Source organism: Schistosoma mansoni, chromosome 3, assembly GCF_000237925.1.
Source record: "Schistosoma mansoni strain Puerto Rico chromosome 3, complete genome".
Classification (NCBI taxonomy): domain Eukaryota; kingdom Metazoa; phylum Platyhelminthes; class Trematoda; order Strigeidida; family Schistosomatidae; genus Schistosoma; species Schistosoma mansoni.
This window is the reverse complement of record NC_031497.1, coordinates 9071273-9095185: the sequence shown is the minus strand read 5'-3', so window position 1 is coordinate 9095185 and position 23913 is coordinate 9071273. Positions and strand designations below refer to the sequence as shown.

The following is a 23913-nucleotide window of genomic DNA, read 5'->3' as shown; positions in this document are numbered from 1 at the left end:
GTAACTTGTGGGGCAGTTTTACTTCTGTAATCGAAACCTCTGTCATTAGCCACCACAGTCTATTTATTCAGGTTGCAGCTGATCTGACGTGCACCCAGATCTTAAATGGTTAATAATATCATGTAATAGTTAAAAGTGATGACCAAAAGTTGTATGTATTTGTCACCCTGAAGTTTTTCTGGAAATAATCATGGGTATTTCATTGAAAGCATTGAAACCAACGTTTCAGAGTTTATTTTCATGTCAACACTTAGGTCTCCATCACGGCTGATAATCAGAATGTGACATTAATTTCCATCAAACTAGTGGTTATTGTATCCTTCTGTTATGTAGTTACCCATCTCTTTGAACTCTACGTAATGAGCATCTTTTAGTAATGCTTGTTTGTTCCGTCCATTCCCAGACTAATTCGGTAGGGAATCTTTGGTCATTCAGATAATTGACTACTGTTTACTTCGTCACTGCTAGATTTTCATAATAGCTTTAACACATTCATTCTACTTAGTTAAGAAGCAGTTGCGCTGCTCTGTTAATTAGTGATAACGGGACTTAGTTGATCACTTTATAACCTGCTCTTATGTAAATAATCACTTTTTTTCAAAATATTTTAACACTAATATTTTTCTTCTGATTATTTATATAATTGTATTGATAATTACCGGTGAAAAAAACCAAATGAACAGTTAGTGTTTTATGACGACCATCAGTCAGTAAGCAATCTCAAAAAAAATAACTGCTACGAAGTGGTAAACCGAACTCAATTCTTATTCTCTGTCATATCTCGTAACAGGTTGTGTGTAAAAATGTATGGTGCTCAAATGTCCCACCTCTCCGATGGTAACTTAATACATGTTACTAGTGTATGTTATTAAACACTTGACATATAATTTTGGTTAAAAATACCTTATCAAAGTCTATCATAGAAAATGCCTAATCTACGGATAATCTATGTATACCTTGACAGATTAAGAAAGATCAAGTAACTGGTCTTAGATACAATTAAGAAAGAAACTTTGTGGTAATTGATTGATACCATAGAAGCTTTTTAAGAGTAATGATGTATGGAATCAAGAATAAATCATAATATCATCCGGTAGAATATTTATTTAGAATTTTTGTGTTAGAAACTGGAGATACTGGAGATATAATCATTCAACAAGTATCTTAGTCAAGGTAGGAAGTGACTTTTTCGCTCCGCTAAAAGTTATAGTGTTATTTAGAACATTAGCTACCGGTTAATTGTCTACTTGTGAGGAGAAGTACTATGTTAGTTCTCTTTGAATTTACCTACTGATCTATTCAATAAAACGAGCTCCTGGTAACAGTGAGGGCGGAAGTGCTAAATATCTCGAGGGGTTTTTTCTCGAAGATTACTTGAATAATGTTCTGTAAGCAATAAGAACTACACGTTTATTTGATGATATAAGTACTCAAATAATCGTAATGTTTCATTGAATAGATGGCTTGTTGCTAGCAGTGGAGTCTAGGACGCTCATTTCGTCCTGTTTGGGACTTGTAAACCGGACGTACGTACATCCCGTTGTTAATGTTCACACTGGGACTTGAATCTAACACATTTCGCTTCCAACCCCGATGTGTTATTCACTTCGTTACTAACTCCATATATCCACTAACTTGTTTAATTGTTCAGGTGCTTACTTTCAGGGTTTTGATTTTGTATTTATCGTCATTAGCCGGTTATATGTATGAGTAATGTTGTCAGGAATCTTAATTATTTTGGTTCTAGAATAGGCATCGATTAGGGAAAAAAAGGTTAAATTTAGGAATATTTCTAATACAATCAGTGAGTATAATAAGAAAGCTACATCGTGCTATGGTGAATTTAAATAATTTCAAGTAAGACGCTTGAATTAATGTAAACGGAATAAAGGGAATAAGTATCTAAGACGTTGATGTCACTGGAATAGTCTCATTAGAGGTCAAAAACAACCTTGTTGATGTCTTGTCATTAATAAATAAGACATGGTTGTTTCATAACCTCTCGTCGCTTTATACGTTTTTCGAGAAAATTATAGGAAATACAATCAACATCCACTGGTTTCCCTCATTTACCTTATAAAAGGTCGTCCACATTATTTCATGCTAATTTCTATTTCTTAAAACACATTAAAATTAAAATAGGTGCTTTTAAAGTGGTCAGTTATGGTCAAGTTAGTTACATACTATTTGTGCACACGAAACTATGTTCATATTGTGAATGTTGTTTGTTGGTTGGTTGGACTGATAAATTTTGACAAATAAAATGTTCTAAAAAATCACTTAGAACGTCATATATTTTAAGTTGTGCTAACTGAGTGTTTACTGTTGAAGGCCATTATACCATCCCACTTAGAGCTTAAATAATAATACTTAAATACATCATGTGATGAGTACATATTCCAACATATATCATGGGAATTAAAACAGATATTTGAGTTTTGCAATGCATTCACTAAGTTGATAAATTTGTACAGAAACAAAACCGTTGATAGACTACTTATTAGTGCTCATTATAATTTCTAGGAAATGCAAAAAGTACAATTCAATAAACCAAATATATGGAAATGCGGTATTTAAGATCAATATGCAAATACAGACCTAATTATTTTCAAACATAAACCCAGCGATACATTCACCCATTAAGAAAAATTGTTATGAGGGGTGGGTAAGGAGTACCTAATGACCAATAGTTCCACTAAATATCATAATGTCCAGTGTTTAACTTTTCTACTGGCAATACTTTGGAGCAGCTTGACTTAGAAGTGAATGCGCCACTTTTTGCAAAATGGTTATTTTAGTTACCATTAGAACTGATCCTTAATTTAGCCTGTTACCTGTCATGGGGCATAGGACGTCGACCAAGAATCCCCAATTGCTTCTGTCCTGAGTTTTTAGATGACTACATCCAGTTCCCGGCCCTATATGTTCTTCAGTCTACCTTTCTTCCTTTTGCCTTGAGTATTCCAAATTAGAGCTTGCCTTTTGATGTAGAAACTTACTCTTACCGACTGAATTGATGAATATCTACGAGTAAATAGACTTCATAAACGAATGATTCGGCATCACCACTGCAATTGTACTCCATCATGGAAATTTACAGCTAACTTTTCAACCTCTGGATTCAAAGTTTACTTTTCTATGGAGCAATCAATTAATATTGAGATACACTTTTCATCTGTCTAACTTTGATGAAGATAAGATATAAATCTTGCCTTTTCATAACACTTATTATTACCTATAACTGGATGTTCTTGTATGTAATATAGTTGTATACTCATAAGGAAAGCGTTTGCTAACAGATGATAAATAAATAAGGAGCACAATGAAACATGCTATCTATTCTTCTTAGTATCAGGGAATGCATTATAATGAGATTAGATACACTTTTAATTATGGCCAATGACCGGTTAATAATGTCTCCTAAAATACCGATGGAGGATTGTTGGTCTCTCCGGCTATAACGTCGAACAGCTCTCAATTACCGTAGTTAAACTGTTCTCTGTGTGAATTAAATGGACAATGAAGATCAGGAGAAAGTAATAACTGTCAGGTAGATGGAAACGATTTTTAAGGTGATTACTAATGTTACCTTTTTTATTTCCTAGTTCCATCAGTGGATGATGACAGTAGGCGAACGTTTTTTACAATACATAGTTTCCTCAACCTACTTACTGTGTGAAGTAATTTCTTAGGCATTTCCATTATCCATTCAGAAACAAATAATCTTTTTTAGGAACGGAAATACATAATTTTTGATGATAATGATAATAGTATCATTGCTTCATTTGAATCTTTTTAAGAAAAGATAATAATTAGAGTTTTAGTTAAAAATGGAAACTTAAATTTAGCGACATGTTTGTTACAATATTTTAACATCTTCGATTAATTTCATTGGTGAGATAACTTTTCTCTTGATGTTGTGTAACGTGTATTGTCTTTTATTCTTATTTCTAGTTTCAAAATGTTTATCACTAGTTTATATTATGGCTGAAGTTTTCTTCTTTTCAGTACTTTAATGATGATTATCACTGGTGTTTTTATTTAAAAATCAATTTATAACAGATTAATGTTTCTTAAAGTAAGTTGTTTCACTAATTACATAAATTTCGTTAATTATTTAACTTCAATTTGAATTTTAAAAAAAGGTGGTTTTTGGCTTTTGTTATTTTTCTGTTTGTCAAAGTTTTGATGCTGATCATTAATATACTATCAAATTAAGTCTACAATGTAATACCTATATAAGTAATTAACCAATTGGATTAGAGTTAGAGCTTGTTTATATTGCTGAGTTGAGTAGATGACCTTCACTTTGTGCAGAATTATGATTGTTATTATTTCAATAAAAATGCACACATAATAATGTGACTAATAAAAGTATGTAAAAAGACAACGAGACTAATCAAAAGTAGATAAGTGAAGAATTAAGTTGCTATACAATTCTATCAAATTGAAGAATATATTTGTTCAATTAATTTATAACAGAACTTCTTATAATCCCTTTTTGAGGTTTTTGGATTATTATTATTTCTATAGAGTAAAGTATGCTTTTTGGTACATAATATATTATGGTTAAAAAATTATAATATAAATAAATCAATAATATGTCCATTGAAAATTTAAAAAAACTTTTACAACGTTATGATTTTGAAAATTCCGGTGATTTAAACAAAACAGAATGGATAAAATTATGCTCAAATTCAACAATTAATATATCCAAGGAATTATCATTAACATTATTTAATGAACTTGATAGAGATAAAGATGGATTAATTAAAATATCAGATATATTACAAGAATTAAAAATATGGGAAGAATCAAATCAATCAAATTGTAATTTTAATCATTTTGATAGAATTGATAATAATAATAATAATCAAAATGGGAATGAATGTAAAAATGAGGAATTAATTTTAGAACAAGGTAATGGTGTTTTTGGTAAAAATCAAACCGAACAATTGTCAAGAATATTGACCAGATCGAATATAAAATCAAGTAGGAACATTTTTTTTAGGAATTGAATTTTATTGATTTTTAATTTCTTTTCCTTTTTCCTTTTCTTCTTCAAGATCCAATTATCTTAGAAAGACGTAAAAAACGATATTCAATCATTCCATCGGAAATAATTATACGAAATGAAGGAAATGATCAATGGATGCCTAAAAAAGAAATTAATCCAGATGGATCAGAAGTTTTTACAACTACACCTATAGTCAAAACTCCAAGGTATGTAATCTAATATAATTTAATATGAATATACGTATTGACTTTGTAAAGTATAAGTATTTCTAGATTATTCACTGATAGACACTTTATATTGAGTGCTTGATTTTACTGTCTGAAGTATGCTTTTTTATGTTTGAACTTGATGTTACAATAGTATATCAAAATAAAGTGTAAATACTTGGGAACCTTAAGTTCGATAGATTAACACATTTCTGCATGATGATTAACTCATTTATGTATTATTGAAATAAAGCACTAAAGACATTGACGTTGATTTCTTTGAGCCATAACTCCTTACTCTATCTGCAAAATCGGATAAGTCGCATGTATAAGAATATAATTACTTTCCAAAGAATACTGTCAAATAATGTTTTTCTGTGCAAACATTCTTTTTTACGCTAAAGCGATGATTTAGACGTTAACTTTAAGTTCAACATCTTAAATATTGGTTTCCTACTATTGTACAAGAAGATATATAATATATTGGTTCATTGACTTCTTTGTGACTGCTTCTAAACATTTTGTAGAGAATTACAATACAGCTCTTTTGAAGAAAGGTAATAAGAAGAGATGAAAAGTTAGAGTATTAGTTAATTAAATGTAAAGATCGCTGTGTTAACGATTTATTATATTGTAACAAATTATTTTCTTATTTGATGTGTAATTTCTTGAATCTCCCTTTTGTTGATGTTGAGGACTAAATTTTGACCAGTCTTTCTTGGCATGTGTGCATCCTGAGCGACTTGGCTTGATATTGCCTTTAAGTCACAAGTATTTTAAGTCAAGATGAATAACGGCTAGTAGTGGAATCCAGGACATGTGTCTCATCTCCTGTTGCGTCAGCTGGTGGCTATCTGGAGTCAGTTGTTCAGTGGATAACGCATTAGCGTTTGAGGTATAGGGTATTAGATTCGAGTCTTGAAGATGCATCCAGCCGAAGAGTCCTAAATAGGACAAAGCGTGTGTCCAAGATTCCACTGCTAGCCACTATCTGTCTTTCCTTACAGTTCTTTCATAATCTAAGATACAACACATTTAAAATCAGATTAGATTCTTGGTGTGAAATATTTCAATGAGCGTTAAGTATATATTGAGTTATTATTATTAAAACACTTGTAAATATATGCCTTAGTTTATTGATAATATAGTGATCTATACGTATAAATCTTTTTATCAGATAGTATTATTGAGTATGATGAACCCTTAAGTAAAATTCTAGTGTACAGATTTCAAAATAGAATTGACAATATGATGTATATGGTTACAACCCGTATATACCACATCTCAAAGTTAAAATGATTTAAATAATACATCATTATTATCTTCACTATTTATCAAGGGATTCGCATTTGAAAGCTATTTTCTTAATTGTCAAGCTCATAGTACCGAATTGTAAATCTATATATATTAAATTATAAATAACATTGTAATCCAGTCACCTTTATTAGAAAGATTTGCAGTTGTAATTATTTTTTCTTTTACACTTTACATCACTGATTGATCTTAATTAGACAACCACTGAAAACTAGAAACCGTTGAACAACTGTTTCATCCCAGTGTCTGACTTTATCAGTGCACATTCCCAACCCAGTTGGGAATTAAACCCGGTAAATCCGCAGTAAACTCCTAACTTTTAGATGGCTAAATCGGCATTCAATAGTTTACATGTCTAACTTCAATCGATCTTGAATAATATCTTAAATTGTTGTCAAAATGAAGTAGATGTGGTTTATTGTTATCAATATTACTGAATTGATTACTTATGTGATGACTAATCATTGGTCTTCATCTCCATAATTATGTATACAAAGGGACACTCAAATAGTCAATCAATCAATCATTCAGTTGAATTTTGATGAAATCTCATCAGGAGTTTAATATGTATTTGAATAGATGTAATTAGTTCATCATTTCAACATAAGTTACTTTTAATGAATTTGTAAGGACGGCTCGTCGGTAGACTCAAGGAAGCCTTAAGAAGCCCAGGAAGAGCCACAGACATTCCATCCAATCACTGCTAGGGGAATGTTCTAGAATGTCGACATGTAGCTTCCCCATTGGATGGATTAGCATGACCCCTATGTGCCTATTGGTTGACCGAAATGATGATTTACATTCAGCCAAAAAACTATAAATACACGAGATTTCTGTACTATATTTTGACACTGATTTGGGGAATAAACTTCCTACTTACTAGTCTTTGTCTTCTCTTTTTGCGACGTTGCGGGTTCTATCGTTCAAGTAGTCTAGTAGTTCGCGGCATATTAAGAATCAAGGCTCTAGATATAACAGAATTAAAATTATTCATTCCCCATATTTCGGTTTAGATGAATAAATGAATCGTTGATATTGGACAAATGCTAATTAATTCAAAGATAATCCAACTTTAGTGATAGAAAAACCCAGAAGTGTAGTTATTTTTTATTACCACTTATTATGAAGCATTAGCGTTGAAGATAATCTTGAACATGTTTTGTTAAGTGCACAGATGACTCCAAGTTTGTTCTTCTATTGTTTTATTTTTATTTATTTATTTAAACACATAAATATTGGTACAAGGAAGCACCAGATACATATGCGCCATACAAATCTCATTCGATTTGCTTGAGGGCTGTGATACTGCCCAGGTGCCCGAACTGAAGCAGGTGGTTTTCTTAGGGGCCCACACCCGGAGCCTTTGACCGAAAGATCTGATCCACAAGGCAGTGGAGCATCGTGAGGAGATGCAGTCCCATGGTAGCCGGTGATCAACGATTGATTCGTACGCCATTTGTTTCCTCAGGATACTGGAGCCCATGTGCACCATTGGTTTGGAATCAGGGTTTTCCAACTCCCCTAGGTGGACTCGCCTTGTCCACCAACCCGGTTAAAGCGCCGGACATTCGCTTTTCGTCCTCTCAATTTCGTAAACAACAGTAATGCCAGGAGAAGGCAGTGAGTAGGACTTCCCTGGCAGAGGCTACGACTCCTACACTTACGACAACGCATCCGATAGCCATCACTCAGGATGATACTTTGGCAGTATCTGAAAATGAATTCAAAACAACGTGTTCTGGAAGGAGAGTAAGGTTGATATATTGATTTATCTAAACATCGATTCCAAAACTTAGTACCATGTCAAACTTCGTTAATATGACTATTTAAACAACCTCAATAGTGTAGAAACATATGTATTGTAAATTTCTCATACATAATATTTTTTGGGGGACACGGTGGATGGAAAACTGTTGGATCCTAACTGTGTTATTGACAATATATTTCGTTGAAATAGAATCTTGATAAATATTAGCCTACTTTTTCTGGTTTAAAATAGCTATTTAAATGATGTTATTTTATGATTGAAATCTTCCCTAGAGTAGTAAGTTTCATTGAAACCACTGAGTGGATTAAGTATAATATTTGCCAATGATTCATATATGTACATTTCCAGATTGGATAATCAAAAGCATTCAGTGATCCAGGATGATATATATATATATATATATATATATATATATGGCATTGAAGTATTGAGATATATCACACAGCGAAGGTATTAGACTTTTCTTGGTCGGAATTGTAACATGAACAATCACACTTCACTAATTTCGGACGACAATAATTTGTCTGAGAATTTTGAATACGATCTTACTGAAAGATTAAGATAAATTATTGACCAAACCGATGTTTCTGATTTACGATCTCTATGCTTACATACAATGCTTTTAGGCACAACTTTTATATAAGGTTTCATGATGCCACCCATGTGACCAAATTGAAGTAGACGGAATGAAGTATGAATCTATGATTTTATGGTTAAAATACTCAGATTTCAACCATAAAACCACTACCGCATCCGTCGAACTTTCACTTTACTGATAAAATTTCCTATGTAAGCTGTTGACATTATTAGCAATAGTGTGGTGTGGGTTACTGATATCCACATAAGTAGTATATGGTGATGGTCGGGCATTGAATGTATTTCAGTAGAAGATCGATAAGGAGAGAACGGGAACGGCACGCAATTGGTACGAAAATTCATGAACAATTATAACCGGAGACTATGGACGGATATTTGCAGAAGAAACAGTCAAATTGAGACAATTGATTGTTATTTTGCAAATTAACTGTTCACTATATGGTTCTCATATTTTAATGAGATATTCTGTAATGTTGTGCTAAAATACATTCGATTGTCCCCAGTTGTGTTTTTGTTCACTACGATACTATTATTCATACTTTTACAAACTGAAACTATGCGACAGTATCTATTTTAAAAATTTTAAGTTTCAAAAATCATCAATTTTTATTTTATAAAAAAACAGAAAGAAATAGGTATTGATCATGATGGAAATTGCTTTAATTATGGTACATCTCAAATTTTTAGATTTTCAGTATGTTTTTGTAGATTGTCTCTGTAATTTACTAAATCATTACAAACACCGCTAATTTTCTTGAACATATGACAGTATATATGGTGAAGTAATTTATGTAGCACAAAGATGACATATGATCTAATCATTTATAATAACTAAAAAAAGGTGTAGTAAAGTTACAAATTTCAATTATAAATACTCATTTATTTAATATTATGTTCTTTTAAGGGTAGAAGTTATTCTAAACACATTCAAATGAAGCTATTCAACATACAAAGATTATTACATTTGTACTATTTTCATTAGCAAACATGCTTAGTGTATGATAATGTGCATCTAATGAAATGTGCATTCCACATCCTATTTCTGGTTATTAATTCATCTGTTCCAAGAAAGTGTTTTTACTTTATCGTCTGATCATAAGAATCAATAACTTCATGCTGTATATCTACTTCAATCTTTCATTTGATTCCATTTTTCAATGTTGTATTACATTAATTTGTGTGGGATTCCGATATTTAGTGTTTATTTTACAAACCTATTAAATAAAATATCAACTATGTATAGTTTTAAGTTTTATGCAAACTCATTTTTTTAGAAAAAGAAATGTAATTCCACTTATATTATAGTGTAAGATTGTTTTTTCGATCATTTCTACCTCTCTATCATTCAGTGATATTTATATTTTTGTTTGAATTTACTTGTCCACTGAAATGATATAAAGTTGGGCATATTGTAACTTACATAGATATTAACCATTGGATGTATTCTTGATTCACTCATGCATCAATAATCTTCATTTCAACTAAATATAGTCTTGATAATACAATAAGAAGACGTCTTCTCATTGCATTATCGAAATTTATCAAAAGGACTAACTGTTTCAAATATAATTATAAGCAAAGATGAATAGTGACTAGCAGTGGAATCAAGGACGTTCGTTTCGTCCTATTTGAGACTGCTAACCACTATCCATCTTTGCTTATAATGCTTATGAATTAAGGCTATATAGAGGCAATACACACAGTATGCACATATTCCAATAAGAGACTGATCAATTGCAGTCCTAAACATCAATAGGAAGATTTAAAACAAACAATACCAAGTGAATGTTTCCAATATAGTCTGTCTGTTAAATATTACCAGGTCCTATAAGGGCATCCTCATTTTTGTAAAAATAGTGGTGTTTTCATCCTTTTTTTGTTGTTTAAAACAGCTGGACTGTAATGTTTTGGTGACTTTGTATACATTCATTATATAGAAATAAATATTTAAAGTACAAAGATACAAAAAAAAACACAGTTAAGTTTATTAAAAGAATGTATGAATTATTTAACAAAAGAACAGATTAGTGACTAAATTATTTTCCATTGTCTACTTTAATCATACATAGATTTGTCGTAATTTTCTATACCATGTTATTATAACATAGTTAGTCATTATGAATAAATAGTATGGAGAGACTATTTCTACATTAGAATGTGTTGTATATGTTTATTCATTTATTTTTGTGTATATCGATCGTATCACATAGAATCTCTTGAATTAGCTCTGATCACAAGAGAGAGATAGTTTTACAATCACAATAATATGGATTTTTACTTATTTGAAGACAGTATGAAAATAATGTATTTATTTTTTCTTAATGTAGAGAAATTTTTTAAAACCTAGAACTGTTGGTTTATATTAGTAGTTTGTGTATTAAATCAAAAGCATTAAATTCTACTTTTTGAGGTTTTCACTCACCAAAAACAGTAGAAAGTGGTTGGACAATATAGCGGATTGATTGAAGCTAGACAATTTAGACTATTAGATGTCGGCTTAGTGGTCTAAAGATTAAGTTATCTCTATGAGACTTGAAGATCTTGTATTTAATTTCTGTTGGAGTTATGGATAAGCACTAGGATGAAACAGTTGTTCAGTGCTTCCTAGTTTTGAGTAGTTGTCTACACTGATGACATTTATTAGTAAAAGCATCATTAGTCAAGTATCTGTCATATATTATGTATGTACATTCAAGTGGTTAATTCTAAGGTTTATGTATATAATAAAGATGAAATAAGATAGCTTGAATGAATTAATAAATATTCAATGTTAACCGTGAAGTCGTGAATCCATTAAATTATTTGTTTTCTTTACAGCTTTCTATACTAATCCGTCTAAAAATAGGTTATTATGTGTGAAACAGTAATGAACGTCTAATTTTCTATACTTCTGTAATCTGTTCATTAAATCATGTTAAATAACTTTGGCAGTAGACTGAATTATTGGGAATGTTTATTTATTTTTATAGTGAAATCCCTGTCATTCAACTAAGCTGTCATGCATTAGTAATTTAAGTGGTTTTTGTTATCGCGGACAGATATCAGATAAGGAACGATAGCTAATCGAAAAGTAGTCGAAAGCTGACAAACTGGTAGCAGTTTAGAAAGAACCAGCTGTTCGATTTTTCCTAATCTTAAATAGTTTCTTAATCTATGTTATTTCATCTTAAACATTGTCTTTATACTTTGAGGGTTTTTTACTTAGAAATGATCTTTCTTACGTAACATCAAGATTTATAGATAACAGTGGATCTATGAACGAAATATTTAATCCTTTGTTGATTGCACTGTTACATAGCTAACTAATTAAGATTTAACTGTTTGCTAGTTATACGCAACTTCTTCATACAATTTACTTTTTGTACTCATATGTTAAATATTAGGCGTTCAGTATGGTTTAATCTTTAAAACCAATCCACCTATGGTGAGATTTAAATGTTTTCAGCCAAATTTTGAGGATACTGTTGATGTACATAACTGAATAGTTATAATCTCAAGCAGAAAGGCTTTACAGTATTCTTTGATTCCCTTTGTTTCTTTGACTGATAAAAGTCCGTAAAATTACTTATTATTTGTACCTATATCAAATATAGTTTTTCCCTAATTGATAGCATCAGAGGGATCATTGCGATGCAGAAAGCAGTATAAAACTGTTTCGACAGTCTGGCACCCGTGATTCGACAAAGACTTGAATTCTACACTTTCAAGTTTCATCAGGAACTGTTTTTTATTCATCCACTGAATCCGAATCCAAAATAGCCCATATTTTTCGACTTCAGTCAGTTTTAACAAAACATAACCATTACTCATTGACTACAGACTGTCACGGTTTCACATAACAATGATGAAATAGTCATTTCCAAAATGTTCATTAATTGGCTCTGAATAATTATTTACTTCGATTGTTTGGGGGATCGCTAAAGTTTATGAGCATAGACTGAATCGAATCTCATATTACTTCAGAGATGTTTTATATATTATTGTATGATTCCGTCAAAAGAAATTTTAATTTCAGCAAATATGAATGCCAGGAAAGTTTTCTTTAAGTGTTACTAGATAATGTAAAGATTTCCCATATCTCAGTAGTAAAGTTTCAATGCCGTACACCAGGTTCACTGAAAGTAAGGCAATAGGACTGAATTTCATTCGGGTATTCTTTTCATTTGAATCAATCTAATGATACATTTTTGTAGGGCACCTGTATTATAAATTAAGTAAATAGTTAATAATACTAACGGTCGACAGTTTATCAGTAAATTTTTACATAAAGTTAGTATGACGCAATCCATTCGACACCTGATGCCAGAAATATTGTTTTGATGGTCAAATGTAGACAGAATATTACTTATCACAACCATCTGAAACTTAGTATAATACCTAGTTTAGTTACGTTTGACCCACAAATACATATACTTTGTTGATCAGTACAACCAATCTGTTGAAAATGCCGTTATTTAAAAACTATTGTTTGACATTTAGTGTGTGATCAATCTGCTAAGCATTATTTTTGTAACTGTGTATCTATAGAAGAAAACTCTGGTTACTCCAAAGATGGTCTTTATTATCTGTCAAACGAAAAGTGGGATACTGTTTCATTTTATGAGATGATGGAAAATATTTGTTGCTGAGGATGTGGATTTTGAAGGTATTGTGTTATGTAGGCCGGATGGTTTCGTTGTGAAGCTCCTATTGCCCTTCTGGACAATATGATCATTTACTTTAATAAAAGTGAGCTGTTAAAATTTCTCTACAATGGATTAACCGCTTGTTCTGTTAACCTGGAATTCGGTTGGTTGTCTGAGTGTTCGTTTTAGTTGTTTTCTCTTCTAGTTTGAAATCTGATTCCTCAGTTTTTAATTTCTCTTATTGGCTAGTAGATTTAGTCGCTTTCAGTATGTTTATTGGGTGATTTTTAAACGGGATGGCAGGCTTCTAAAAATTCACTTTCTCTGTATTTCCACTATCTAGTTTTTCAGCATCTTCTTGGTTGAACTTATGTCCGTAGTTATCCTCATGACGATATAAGCGAAGCTATTTCGTAATGTTTAACAACTTACTCTTACTCTTGTAAACGTAGATGTAATAGGTGGACAGTCTGTCTTGTATGTTGTTTCCTACAGTTGCTACTATTTGTTTCGTAGATGATGTTTGGCTCGTATTCGCTTGTCATCATATCCTTTGGCTTGTTTAATACTGGTTGCAACGATTTGTCTGCTTGTGAGCTACAGCTATTCCTAGAGGCCTTAACAATTCGTTTGTGATCTCTGAGATACTCTCCATGCAGGATAAAATTATCTGTTTGGTGATTTTTGCTGTTAAGTTTGTAATTGATGGTCGGTTTAATTAACATTTCTTAATAAGGTTTTGCACGTATTCACCTTTCTTTAATATGCATCCATTGAATGTTTTTTTCATTCCACCGTGTCATGGTGGTTCTACAATGCGCTTCCACGTTTTTGTATAGTGCTTGTATAAAAACTATCATGCAATCGATTGGATTGTTGCTGTTGTAATTGAGTATTTTATCAAGTTTTAGTGATCAATTTGTCCAAAAATTGTGGTTTGTCGTCTATTTGTGTTTCTTATATGAATTTTATGTTATTGAAGATGATATTGGTCAGAATACTAATACTTACGAGTGGGTTCTTTTTAATGATACTGAATGTGTTGTCTACAAAGCCGATCTGAATTTTCGGGTTGATTACTGGTAAGAATGCAGTTTCCAGCATCTGCATAAGTACTCTGAGAATAATCTGGATATTAGTGATTCAATCCGAGTTTTTTTGTTTCTATATTTTGCTATTAAATTGAAAGTATTTTGTTAGATGGGATCAACTAAACGCCTACTTTGAAGGTTGGTGTCGTCAGAGTCATTCCTATCATTGGAGAAGAGCAGGGATGTAAAAACCTTTGCTAAATTTGGTTCGATTAGGGTGAATAAGACTGTAACATTAAAGGATACCATCAGTTTGTCATTGGCTATTTAAATATCATCAATTTTATCCGAGAATTATGTTGCAACAGTCGGCTGTAGAGGGATATTTGACTTAAGTAACTTTGATCTATCACAAAACTGAGGCATAACAAGTCTATTTGACTTCATTCATCATTGATATTATTTTGCTGATTGTCCAATTTCGATAACTTTGTTGAAGATCGCATTATGTTCGTCTGGTGTATATCAATTGCGAAATTATTGATAAAGCAATCAATTATCAAATAGAGGTTGGTGAGAATTCACATTCCTACAACATTTGATATACAACAATTGTTTAATTAGATTCTACTAACAAACTGTTATTCAAATGCAAACATTAAATATGATGCCAATTAATAATCCATGTTGTTTTGAATTAAACATTTGCCTGAAACAAATTAATTCATAACTGTTTTTTTCTTAAAGTTTCTAATCAAAAAATAGATTAACCTATGTGTCATCATGTAAATGATTTTATATTCATACCTTTTTTGTAGGCAGGTATATTAATATGTGTAATATTTCTGAATGGTAATGATACATAAACATATACATTTGAGTATCTATAGAAGATAGAGGAATTATTTAATGTAGTAAACAAATATATGAACAATAATGTATGTGTTTGTGTGTATTATGTATTTCTATATTAAATTAACATAGTTACTTATTTATGAAGTCCTAGTAACAAACAATACAATTTTTTTTAAACTAATAATTTCTGTTTTTCAGATTTATCTAACATTGTTAATTATGTATTTTTAATTAAATAATCAATAAATTGTCAATATTTCTTCAAGGAGATAGATTTTGCTATAAACTATTATCTATTATAGTTGAAAGCGTGAGTCAATTGAAGCTAGACCACTATGGAAAACCTGGAAACACCGGACGGCCGTTTCGTCCTATTATGGGACTCCTCAGCAGTGGTCTAGCTTCAATTGACTCACACTTTCAACTACGAAAAATACTAAATCTCCACAAAACCCCTTCTGATAATTAATATAATCATATGCTCACTAGTGACTTCGAGAAGTATATCTAGGAGCTTTAGTGAGAAGCAGTGACCAGTGGAGTTCAAAACCACGTCTGTTGTGAGATAGGAACTCACTGAAGATAATTAGTGAATGGTTGCTCAACTTCGTGGATCAGTTGAAGTTAGACATTAACACCGTTGGATGCCAGCTCAGTGGTCTATCGGTTAAGGGCTTTGGCTCGAGACTGGTAGGTTCTGGGTTCGAATCTCGCGAGAGCGGGTTCGTGGATGCGCACTTCTGAGGAGTCCCATAATAGGACGAAACGGCCGTCCAGTGTTTCCAGGTTTTCCATGGCGGTCTAGCTTCAAATGACTCATGATTTCAACCATAAAATTATTAAGTTAAAGTATTATATTACTGAGGTGTTTTATTTTCATAATTCTGTCTGAAAATTTGTATTTTATGACAATCCCTCTTTTTTTTTTAAATGTCCATTATCTTTTTTCCGAATACTCTGTAGACAGAAATCTTTAAGTAAACTAAATATGAAATGTCTATTTAAGTGAATTTTAATTTAAAATGTAAAATGGTAGGTATGAATCTGTGAGGATACATCTGTAATCAACGGAACTGCACTATTTTAACTCCATTACCATGTAAAAATGAAAAAAAAATAAATAAATCCAGGAATCAACAGTACTTCAGTTAGAAGCAATCTTTGGTTAATACAGAGTACAAATTAAACAAATCTCTATATATGAACCCTCATTAGTGACTTACTTCAAGTTGTTCCTGAGTTTCAGCTGGGAATTTGTGGCTGATGAAGTTCAGACATTTCACGACTGAAACAGTTGTCATTAATGGAGCTAGATAATCAACTTGTTATGCTACAAATTGATTGAATTTGTACACCAACGGTTTTAATGGTTAGGTAGTGGGTATGAAGAGTAGAGGTCTTGGGTTCGATCGCTTATGGGATTGTGAGTGTGTACTACTGAGAATGTGCACATTGAGGCGATTAAACTGTCCAGTGCTTCCTGGTTTTCAGTAGTACCTCAACTGAGATCAATTTGTGGCGAATACAACTTGCAAACCAATAGTAATATCTAAATAATAATTCGGTCATTATACTTAGATGGATAACAAAACAGTTAAGTCATTATAACCAGATAGCAATAACAAACTGTTTCCTTTTAGCTTAAGCGATGTCCGCTGGTTCATCAGTTGATGTCAGTTTGTGATAAAAGGTTTCTAAATTAAGTATCCCAATGATATTTTTGTATTTAAAAGCAATGAGGCATTACAAGTATGAATATTTCAATGGTATTTAGTTGAATTTTAAGCATAATAAATTTCAGTAATTAATTAAGACATTTTTGGCAGATCTATACTTTTAAATGACTATAATTTATGGATGGTAAATAATGCAGAAACAAATTGATAGATATAAGTTTAAAAAATATCTGAATAGATTCATTGAAGTATAGCCGCTGAATTTTAACATTATCCTTTTTCTAGCCTTTTCCAAGATCCTTCATAACCACTAAGTGTAGTATGTGAAATGGCAGACTGAAATATTTATAGAGTATCACTTTCTGATTAAAAGGATGATCGGATTGATATTCCAATTATCTTATCATTTACCTGGTGTTCTACAAGTCAAACTATAAAAGCCAACTACCTAATTAGATCTCACTGTTATTTCATGTAATGAATTCTTTATAAAGTTTTATATTAAAGGGTATAGATGTTTATTGATTTTCATGCCCGTTGAGTAAGCTAGTGATTATCTTTGAACTCAGTGGTTAAAGCATTGTGTGTTCGAAGCAAAATGTACTGTATTCGAGTTTCAGTGTGAGCACCACTAGGATGGAGGTACACTTAGCTGACGAGTCTCAAATAGACGGAAGCGCGCATTTTAAATTCTACTACCGGACACTATCCAACTGTGCTAGATCTAAGATTTCGTTAAATAACTGATTAAACGATTCTTATTCATTTAATCATTAATTTAAGATATAATAAAAGGATTTTTTTCAAGGAACATTTTTTAGGTGGAAAAGTGTTCACATTGTCAACTTGAAGAATTACTGCGAATGAGAACCAATCATTTGGATCTAATTAAAAACATTCAACCAATAAGATTAATTAGTCACTGTGAGAACTGATCAACACACTTGAATAGTTTCTTAAACATGGTTTAAGTACTGTATGTGGTAAAAATCTGTAACAAAAATTTGTTGCAAATGAAACACTGATGTGAATTCTTGAAAATACATTTATATAATCAGTGCGCTGCTAATGAATCATTTCAAAATTATAATATTCTCTATATACAATGAACTGATTAGATAAAAGGATTGATAAACAAGCCGTTATCATATAAGCCTAGTCAATTTTTTCATATTTAATTAAGTAAATACCTTTAGTTATATATATATATATTCAGAGTAGTAGTTTATGGAATTACTTTTCTATAACCTTGACAGTTTTTTTTCTAGATGAGTATTATTAACAAGCAACTAACACATAGTTCATTTTGGTTTCATACAATGTTATGTCATTAAAAAATACATAGTGTTACAGTACGATAATATTGAATTATGTGGTAACTTTTAGAGGTTAACTTATGTTAATAAGTTTTCTTCAATTACTTTGAAGTTTCTAATTAATGAGTGTATTTAAATAATAAGATTTAAATATTGTTCAGATTTCAATATTACATTTAATAAATAATCCACATTAATTAAGTTGTACAAACTCAAACCTGTATACAATTTGACAATTCAAATTTCACACAAGATGTTCAATGAAGGAATAAAGATTAATGTAACTATTATCTACAGTGGAATTATCAGTGTATATCTAGTGAATATTTTGAGATTTTCTAGTTAATATTCTTAGTTTAATTAAAGAGCTCAAACTAATATCGATTGTAATAATGAGTTATAAGTTTATTTGTTTAGTTTTTACCAATACTTGTACAATTGAGCACCAATATAAGTATGAGTCACAAAAATAAAGAAAATTCTACAAGTGCATTTTGTGCTTCTTTGAACAGCATCAGGGCATCCCCGTGAGTATGTGGAGCATTTCCCCCCTCAGGGCCGGAGAAGAACAGCATCTCTCCCGTATCTAACCTTTGCCATCCTGCTTGGGTCCAATGGGTTTCGCGGATTCCGAGTACTGCCAACTTGTATCTCGCAATTTCCGTTGCCGTTTGCTGGTCCTCTCGGTCTTCCACATTGTCCGGACGTTCCACGTACCTATAAAAATTGGTTGCTCTGGTGACTTCCGAAGAATCTTGGCTTTCATCATGAGTCGTCATAATTCTTCCTTCAACTTGTAGTGCACAGTTCAAATCGTTTATCATGGTTGGCGTTTTTTTATCAAGATTTTTTTGTACGGGATGGGGTTGCCGACCCAACCTTCCACCTTTACTCGAGTTTAGGAGCGGCAGTAGCCCTGGAAGAGCTACAAGCGGAGTTTTTTATATTACGGTTCCAGTGTAGTAAACTGATCACTTATTTACTTTACCTACCCAGTCTCACTATAGGCATATAATGCATAATATGGAAGTCTCTGAGATGACATTCTTGAAAGATATCCATGCCACTGAAGCTGATGTATCAAGATGTCGAATATTTGTAAAACACCAACTCATTGAGTTCCAGTTTCTGACCATGAATTTTTAAGGTTCATATTCACTTTATTCTCATTACTATTGAGATGAGGGCTATGTTTTTTTCTCTTACCTGTTTTCAAAATACCCAAAATAGTAGGAATACATATTAAATGAACGAATATAAAAATAATAGTCCTGTATGAGCGATGCACAATATATTACACGTTACGTCAGCTTTTCATGATAAGCGTTTACTAACTTTGTGAAGCAACTGAAACTTGGACCTAACTAGTAGACATTTTGATTTCCGGTTTATTACAAAAGTTATCTTTTGTCATAAAATTTATTTTGCTCATACACACTGACGTTTGTATGCATGATGGCAATCTAGCCATTTATGTGTAAATCGCCCATCTTTCATATGCAATATGGGCTTGCCTACACTGATACTATATGGCTGATAATTTTTGTAGATAAAACCAATGAAAGCAATGCTGATGAAGTGCTTAATTGTTGAGTGTTATTTCATACAAAAAACTTCAACTGAAAGTTATCTACTAATTGCATTTTAAATATTCTATGATATAAAAGGATTGCCAGGGTGTTCTACTGAAATTCATTTATTTGTCTGGCATGAATTTTATTGATCAAAATAATTCAAAACTGAAATTATTGTAGCACGCAAAAATAATGCTCAAAACAATCAGTTTGGGTAACTTTTTCGTATGATTAAAAGTGCAACACTAAATAGACATTTGCAAAGAAAAGTACCAATCGACCGAAATGTAACCGATGTTAACTTATATGGAAACAACGTTGGAACTACGTTTCCGTTATCTATCACTGATTAATTACTAGGTATTTTTCTTAGCACCATAGAAAGGGATGATAAAAAAGACTATTTAAGGAGAGGAAATCTGAACAGCAGATTTACCTTTTAGCAGGAAGTGTAATTCAAAAATTTAGGTGTCACTTGAATCTATAGAACTGTTGAGTAGTATAACTTAGTGAATACTATTCTTGCAAGCGGGTTGATGAGATGAACAATGTTTTGGTTTATAACACGAATCGGTCTCAGCTAAACGACCACTGAAAACTGAGAGACACTGAATGAAGATCCGTACTCGCGACCTTGACTTATGTGTTCAAAAACAATCGTGACGCCTATTTTGCTTCGTTTGACAGATATTACTGAATAAATCATTCTGATAATTTCTCACATTCTGTTCTTGTTTGTCAACTTCCTGCTTTTATATTCTTTACTACCTTATTACTTACACACCTCTTATTACGTAATTTTGGTGGTTTTTAGTAATGATTATTTTTAGATCTATTTGTCCAAGTTTTGACCTATTTTATATGTTGAAATATTGATTAGAACCTTTATTATTTGTAGCATTCTTACCTTCTACTAGTACACTTGTCTTCTTACTATCCATTCATACTTTTTTACCTATTATATGTAGCTATGCCGTCTCTTACATTGTGATCACTGACTCATAAATTACTTTGATTGGTTTAATATTTCCATTTATCTTTAGAAATATTCCTGTTTATTAGAGTATAGGCTGAGGCGGGTCTACTCAGAAAGTGAATTATTGTAAAATATGCCTGTCTTTTTCCTCCAGTTACGTTTATCTAACCAAGTCCTATTATTTTAACTAATACCATAAGAGGGGTTTATGGAAACTGTTGGATTTCATAGTTTACATCATGAACTGATCTTAGCTGAGAAGTCACACACTAGGACGAAACAGCTGTTTTGTGCTTTCTGGTTTATAATGACTGGCCAAGATCAGACTATTATATAAGTTATACTATGATTTGATTAGTTATTCATTAAAAAATCTGAAAAGTGAATTTTTCAACTGACTCCTTTATGATGCATCATGATAACAAAAAGTTAAATATATTTTACAATTTATTTTATATTAGAGACATGATTTTCTTTCTAAGATGTGGATACGAATAGATTACCTTTTTAGTTATTACATTATTGTACTTATTCTAATAAATTTCCAAATCACTGTTATTTATTATGTAATCATTTTTACAACAATTTTGTTGATTGATAAAATTATTGGAGTGAGTTAGGTATCTGCATTGATAATTTCCTCATGGTATTTATTCTCAAATCCTAGTTAAATAATTTTGGAATGATTATCAGAATGGGATTTTGTGGAGATTTTAGTAATTTTATATAGTTGACTAGCGACTGGCTCCATGAGGTATTTCCTGGAGTTCTAGTGAGAAGCAGTAACGAGTAGAGTTCAACCAGGTCTGTTGGCAGATATCAACTCACTGCAGACATTGGTGAATGGTTGCTCAATTTCGTGGATTGGTTGAAGTAAGACATTAACACCGTTGGATGCCGGCTCAGTAGTCCAGTGGTTAAGCGATCGCGCGCGAGACTGGTAGGTCCTGGGTTTGAATCTCACGAGGCGGGATCGTGGATGCGCACTTCTGAGGAGTCCCATAATAGGACGAAACGGCCGTCTAGTGCTTCCAGGTTTTCCATGGTGGTCTAGCTTAAATTGACTCATGATTTCAACAATATAAAATTTTGGAATGATAATATTATTGCTAAATATCTATGTGCATACATATTAAGAAATTAATACTGTTATTTATGTATAGAATATTCAGTCAAAATATCATGATTCAGTTATGTCGTCTACAATAATAATAAAATGATTGTATTTTTGTAATATACCCACTAGTAGAAATTTGTATTTCAGACTTCATGACCGAATGTAATCCACTTCTTCAGAGTCAATAAGTAAATAAGCAAACGAAATAAATTCACATAAGTTTAAATGGCGCAAAAGAAACAAAGTAGAATACATTTTAGGACAATCAAAATCACAATAGGTCTGAGTGTATCAATGTCATGTCACTTTTGGCCAAGGTGATTCTGTATGAGACATCACTATGTTTATTTTTATGTATGTTGGTGGGTATGAAAAATGTGTAATTTCCAAAATGTTGAAATAGAGGTAAAATTTCAGTGTGCTTGTGTGTAGACTGTGTGGAAAGTGAATAGAGTCAAATGTGACTGTTTGAATAAAACGTCCAAGTTGGATGGACAGTCGGACCTTTTTTTCTGTTGAGAGTAGAGGGATTTAGCATTGTATGAAGCACTTCAGTTAATCACCTCTCTCTATAGTTGGAAAAACCTTTCTGAAGTCGTTTCAATGTTTTTAAAGTCAATTTGTTGATTATTGAAAATAACATGTACTGTTATTGCCGATTCAATTCATAAATTGTCCAGCTCTATAAGATTTTTAGATCTTTTTATGTAACTTAAGTGTTCCCTAGCACGAGTCGAGATTTTATGAGCAGATCCTCCAATATAGAACGTAGCAAAATGGACGCAGCTTGAGCTGTTGACACTATTTTGTGTGAATGTAAATGGGATCTTATCTTCATTTCTAACTAGAGCTTTTCAAAGACTGTTGAGTGTTTTATCGAAGGCTTTAATTTTGTATGATTTCCAGAGCTGTTGTAATTCTTCTGTTTTACCTTGGCGGTAAATTAAAACTACAGTACATTCAATAACAACACAGATTATTGATCAGTCAGTTATCCTTCCCCTACAAATATACCGTCAATATCTTAATTGGCTACTGAACAACATTAGCAGTTTGGCTACACCTTATGGGATCAGTATGTTCGACTATATTAGGCTAATCGTAATCCAGTATCTCGATTTCCATTATTCAAAGTGAAGTTCAATACTATTCTGTATGGGGAAAATTAGTCTGAACAGTTTGATTAGTGAATGCATCTGAGAGTTGTTTAGCAGTATAAGTAGTGTCTTTCTACTTGTAGCGTAAATTCAGTAGTATATTTCGTTCATTACATAAACTCTATCAACATAATGATCAGATAGTCACTTTTTGTTTCCACTAAATCATTTCTTACCATACTTTACTCTATTTCATTTTCTGATTGTTTTTCTTTTCTAGATACAATAGTGTATGTGAATTGGAGAGTGTAATATCACAGAATTATCCAGAATTATTAAGTCCATTTAAAATTGTTCTGAATGATTTCCGAAATGAACTTTTACAAACTAAAAAAGAAAAAATCGATTTGGAAGAAACATACATGAAGTAAGTAATTTATAATCATTTAATTCTTAAATAAAAAAGAATAATTATTAAGTTAAAATTATTAGTAATCCTCTTGTGTAATAAACAGTTTTTTAATCGGTGAACTCTCGAATGAAGATTCAGTCAGTCAGTCACAACGTAGAACTTCGTACGTACATACATCAGTTCGAGTTGCCATACAACATTAGTACAGAGATGCAGTTGTCGATCCAAATCCCGTAGTGGTAGAAGTAGTAAGAGTATAAACATTAATGTGAAAGATTAGGGTTTGAAGATGTTATTGCAAGAGTATAATCCAGCGAAATAAATTTGAAAAG

At 31.8% G+C, this 23913-nt stretch overlaps 1 protein-coding gene across 1 annotated transcript; it reads left to right on the top strand.

Annotated features, from left to right (window-relative positions):
- Positions 1-5152: 5152 nt before the first annotated feature.
- Positions 5153-23600, top strand: Smp_013310 (hypothetical protein; the record flags this gene model as incomplete). The annotated part of the gene is made up of 2 exons (XM_018799127.1): positions 5153-5223; positions 23450-23600. 2 exons carry the CDS (start codon positions 5153-5155, stop codon positions 23598-23600), a joined length of 222 nt encoding a protein of 73 aa, XP_018650947.1.
- Positions 23601-23913: the final 313 nt, after the last annotated feature.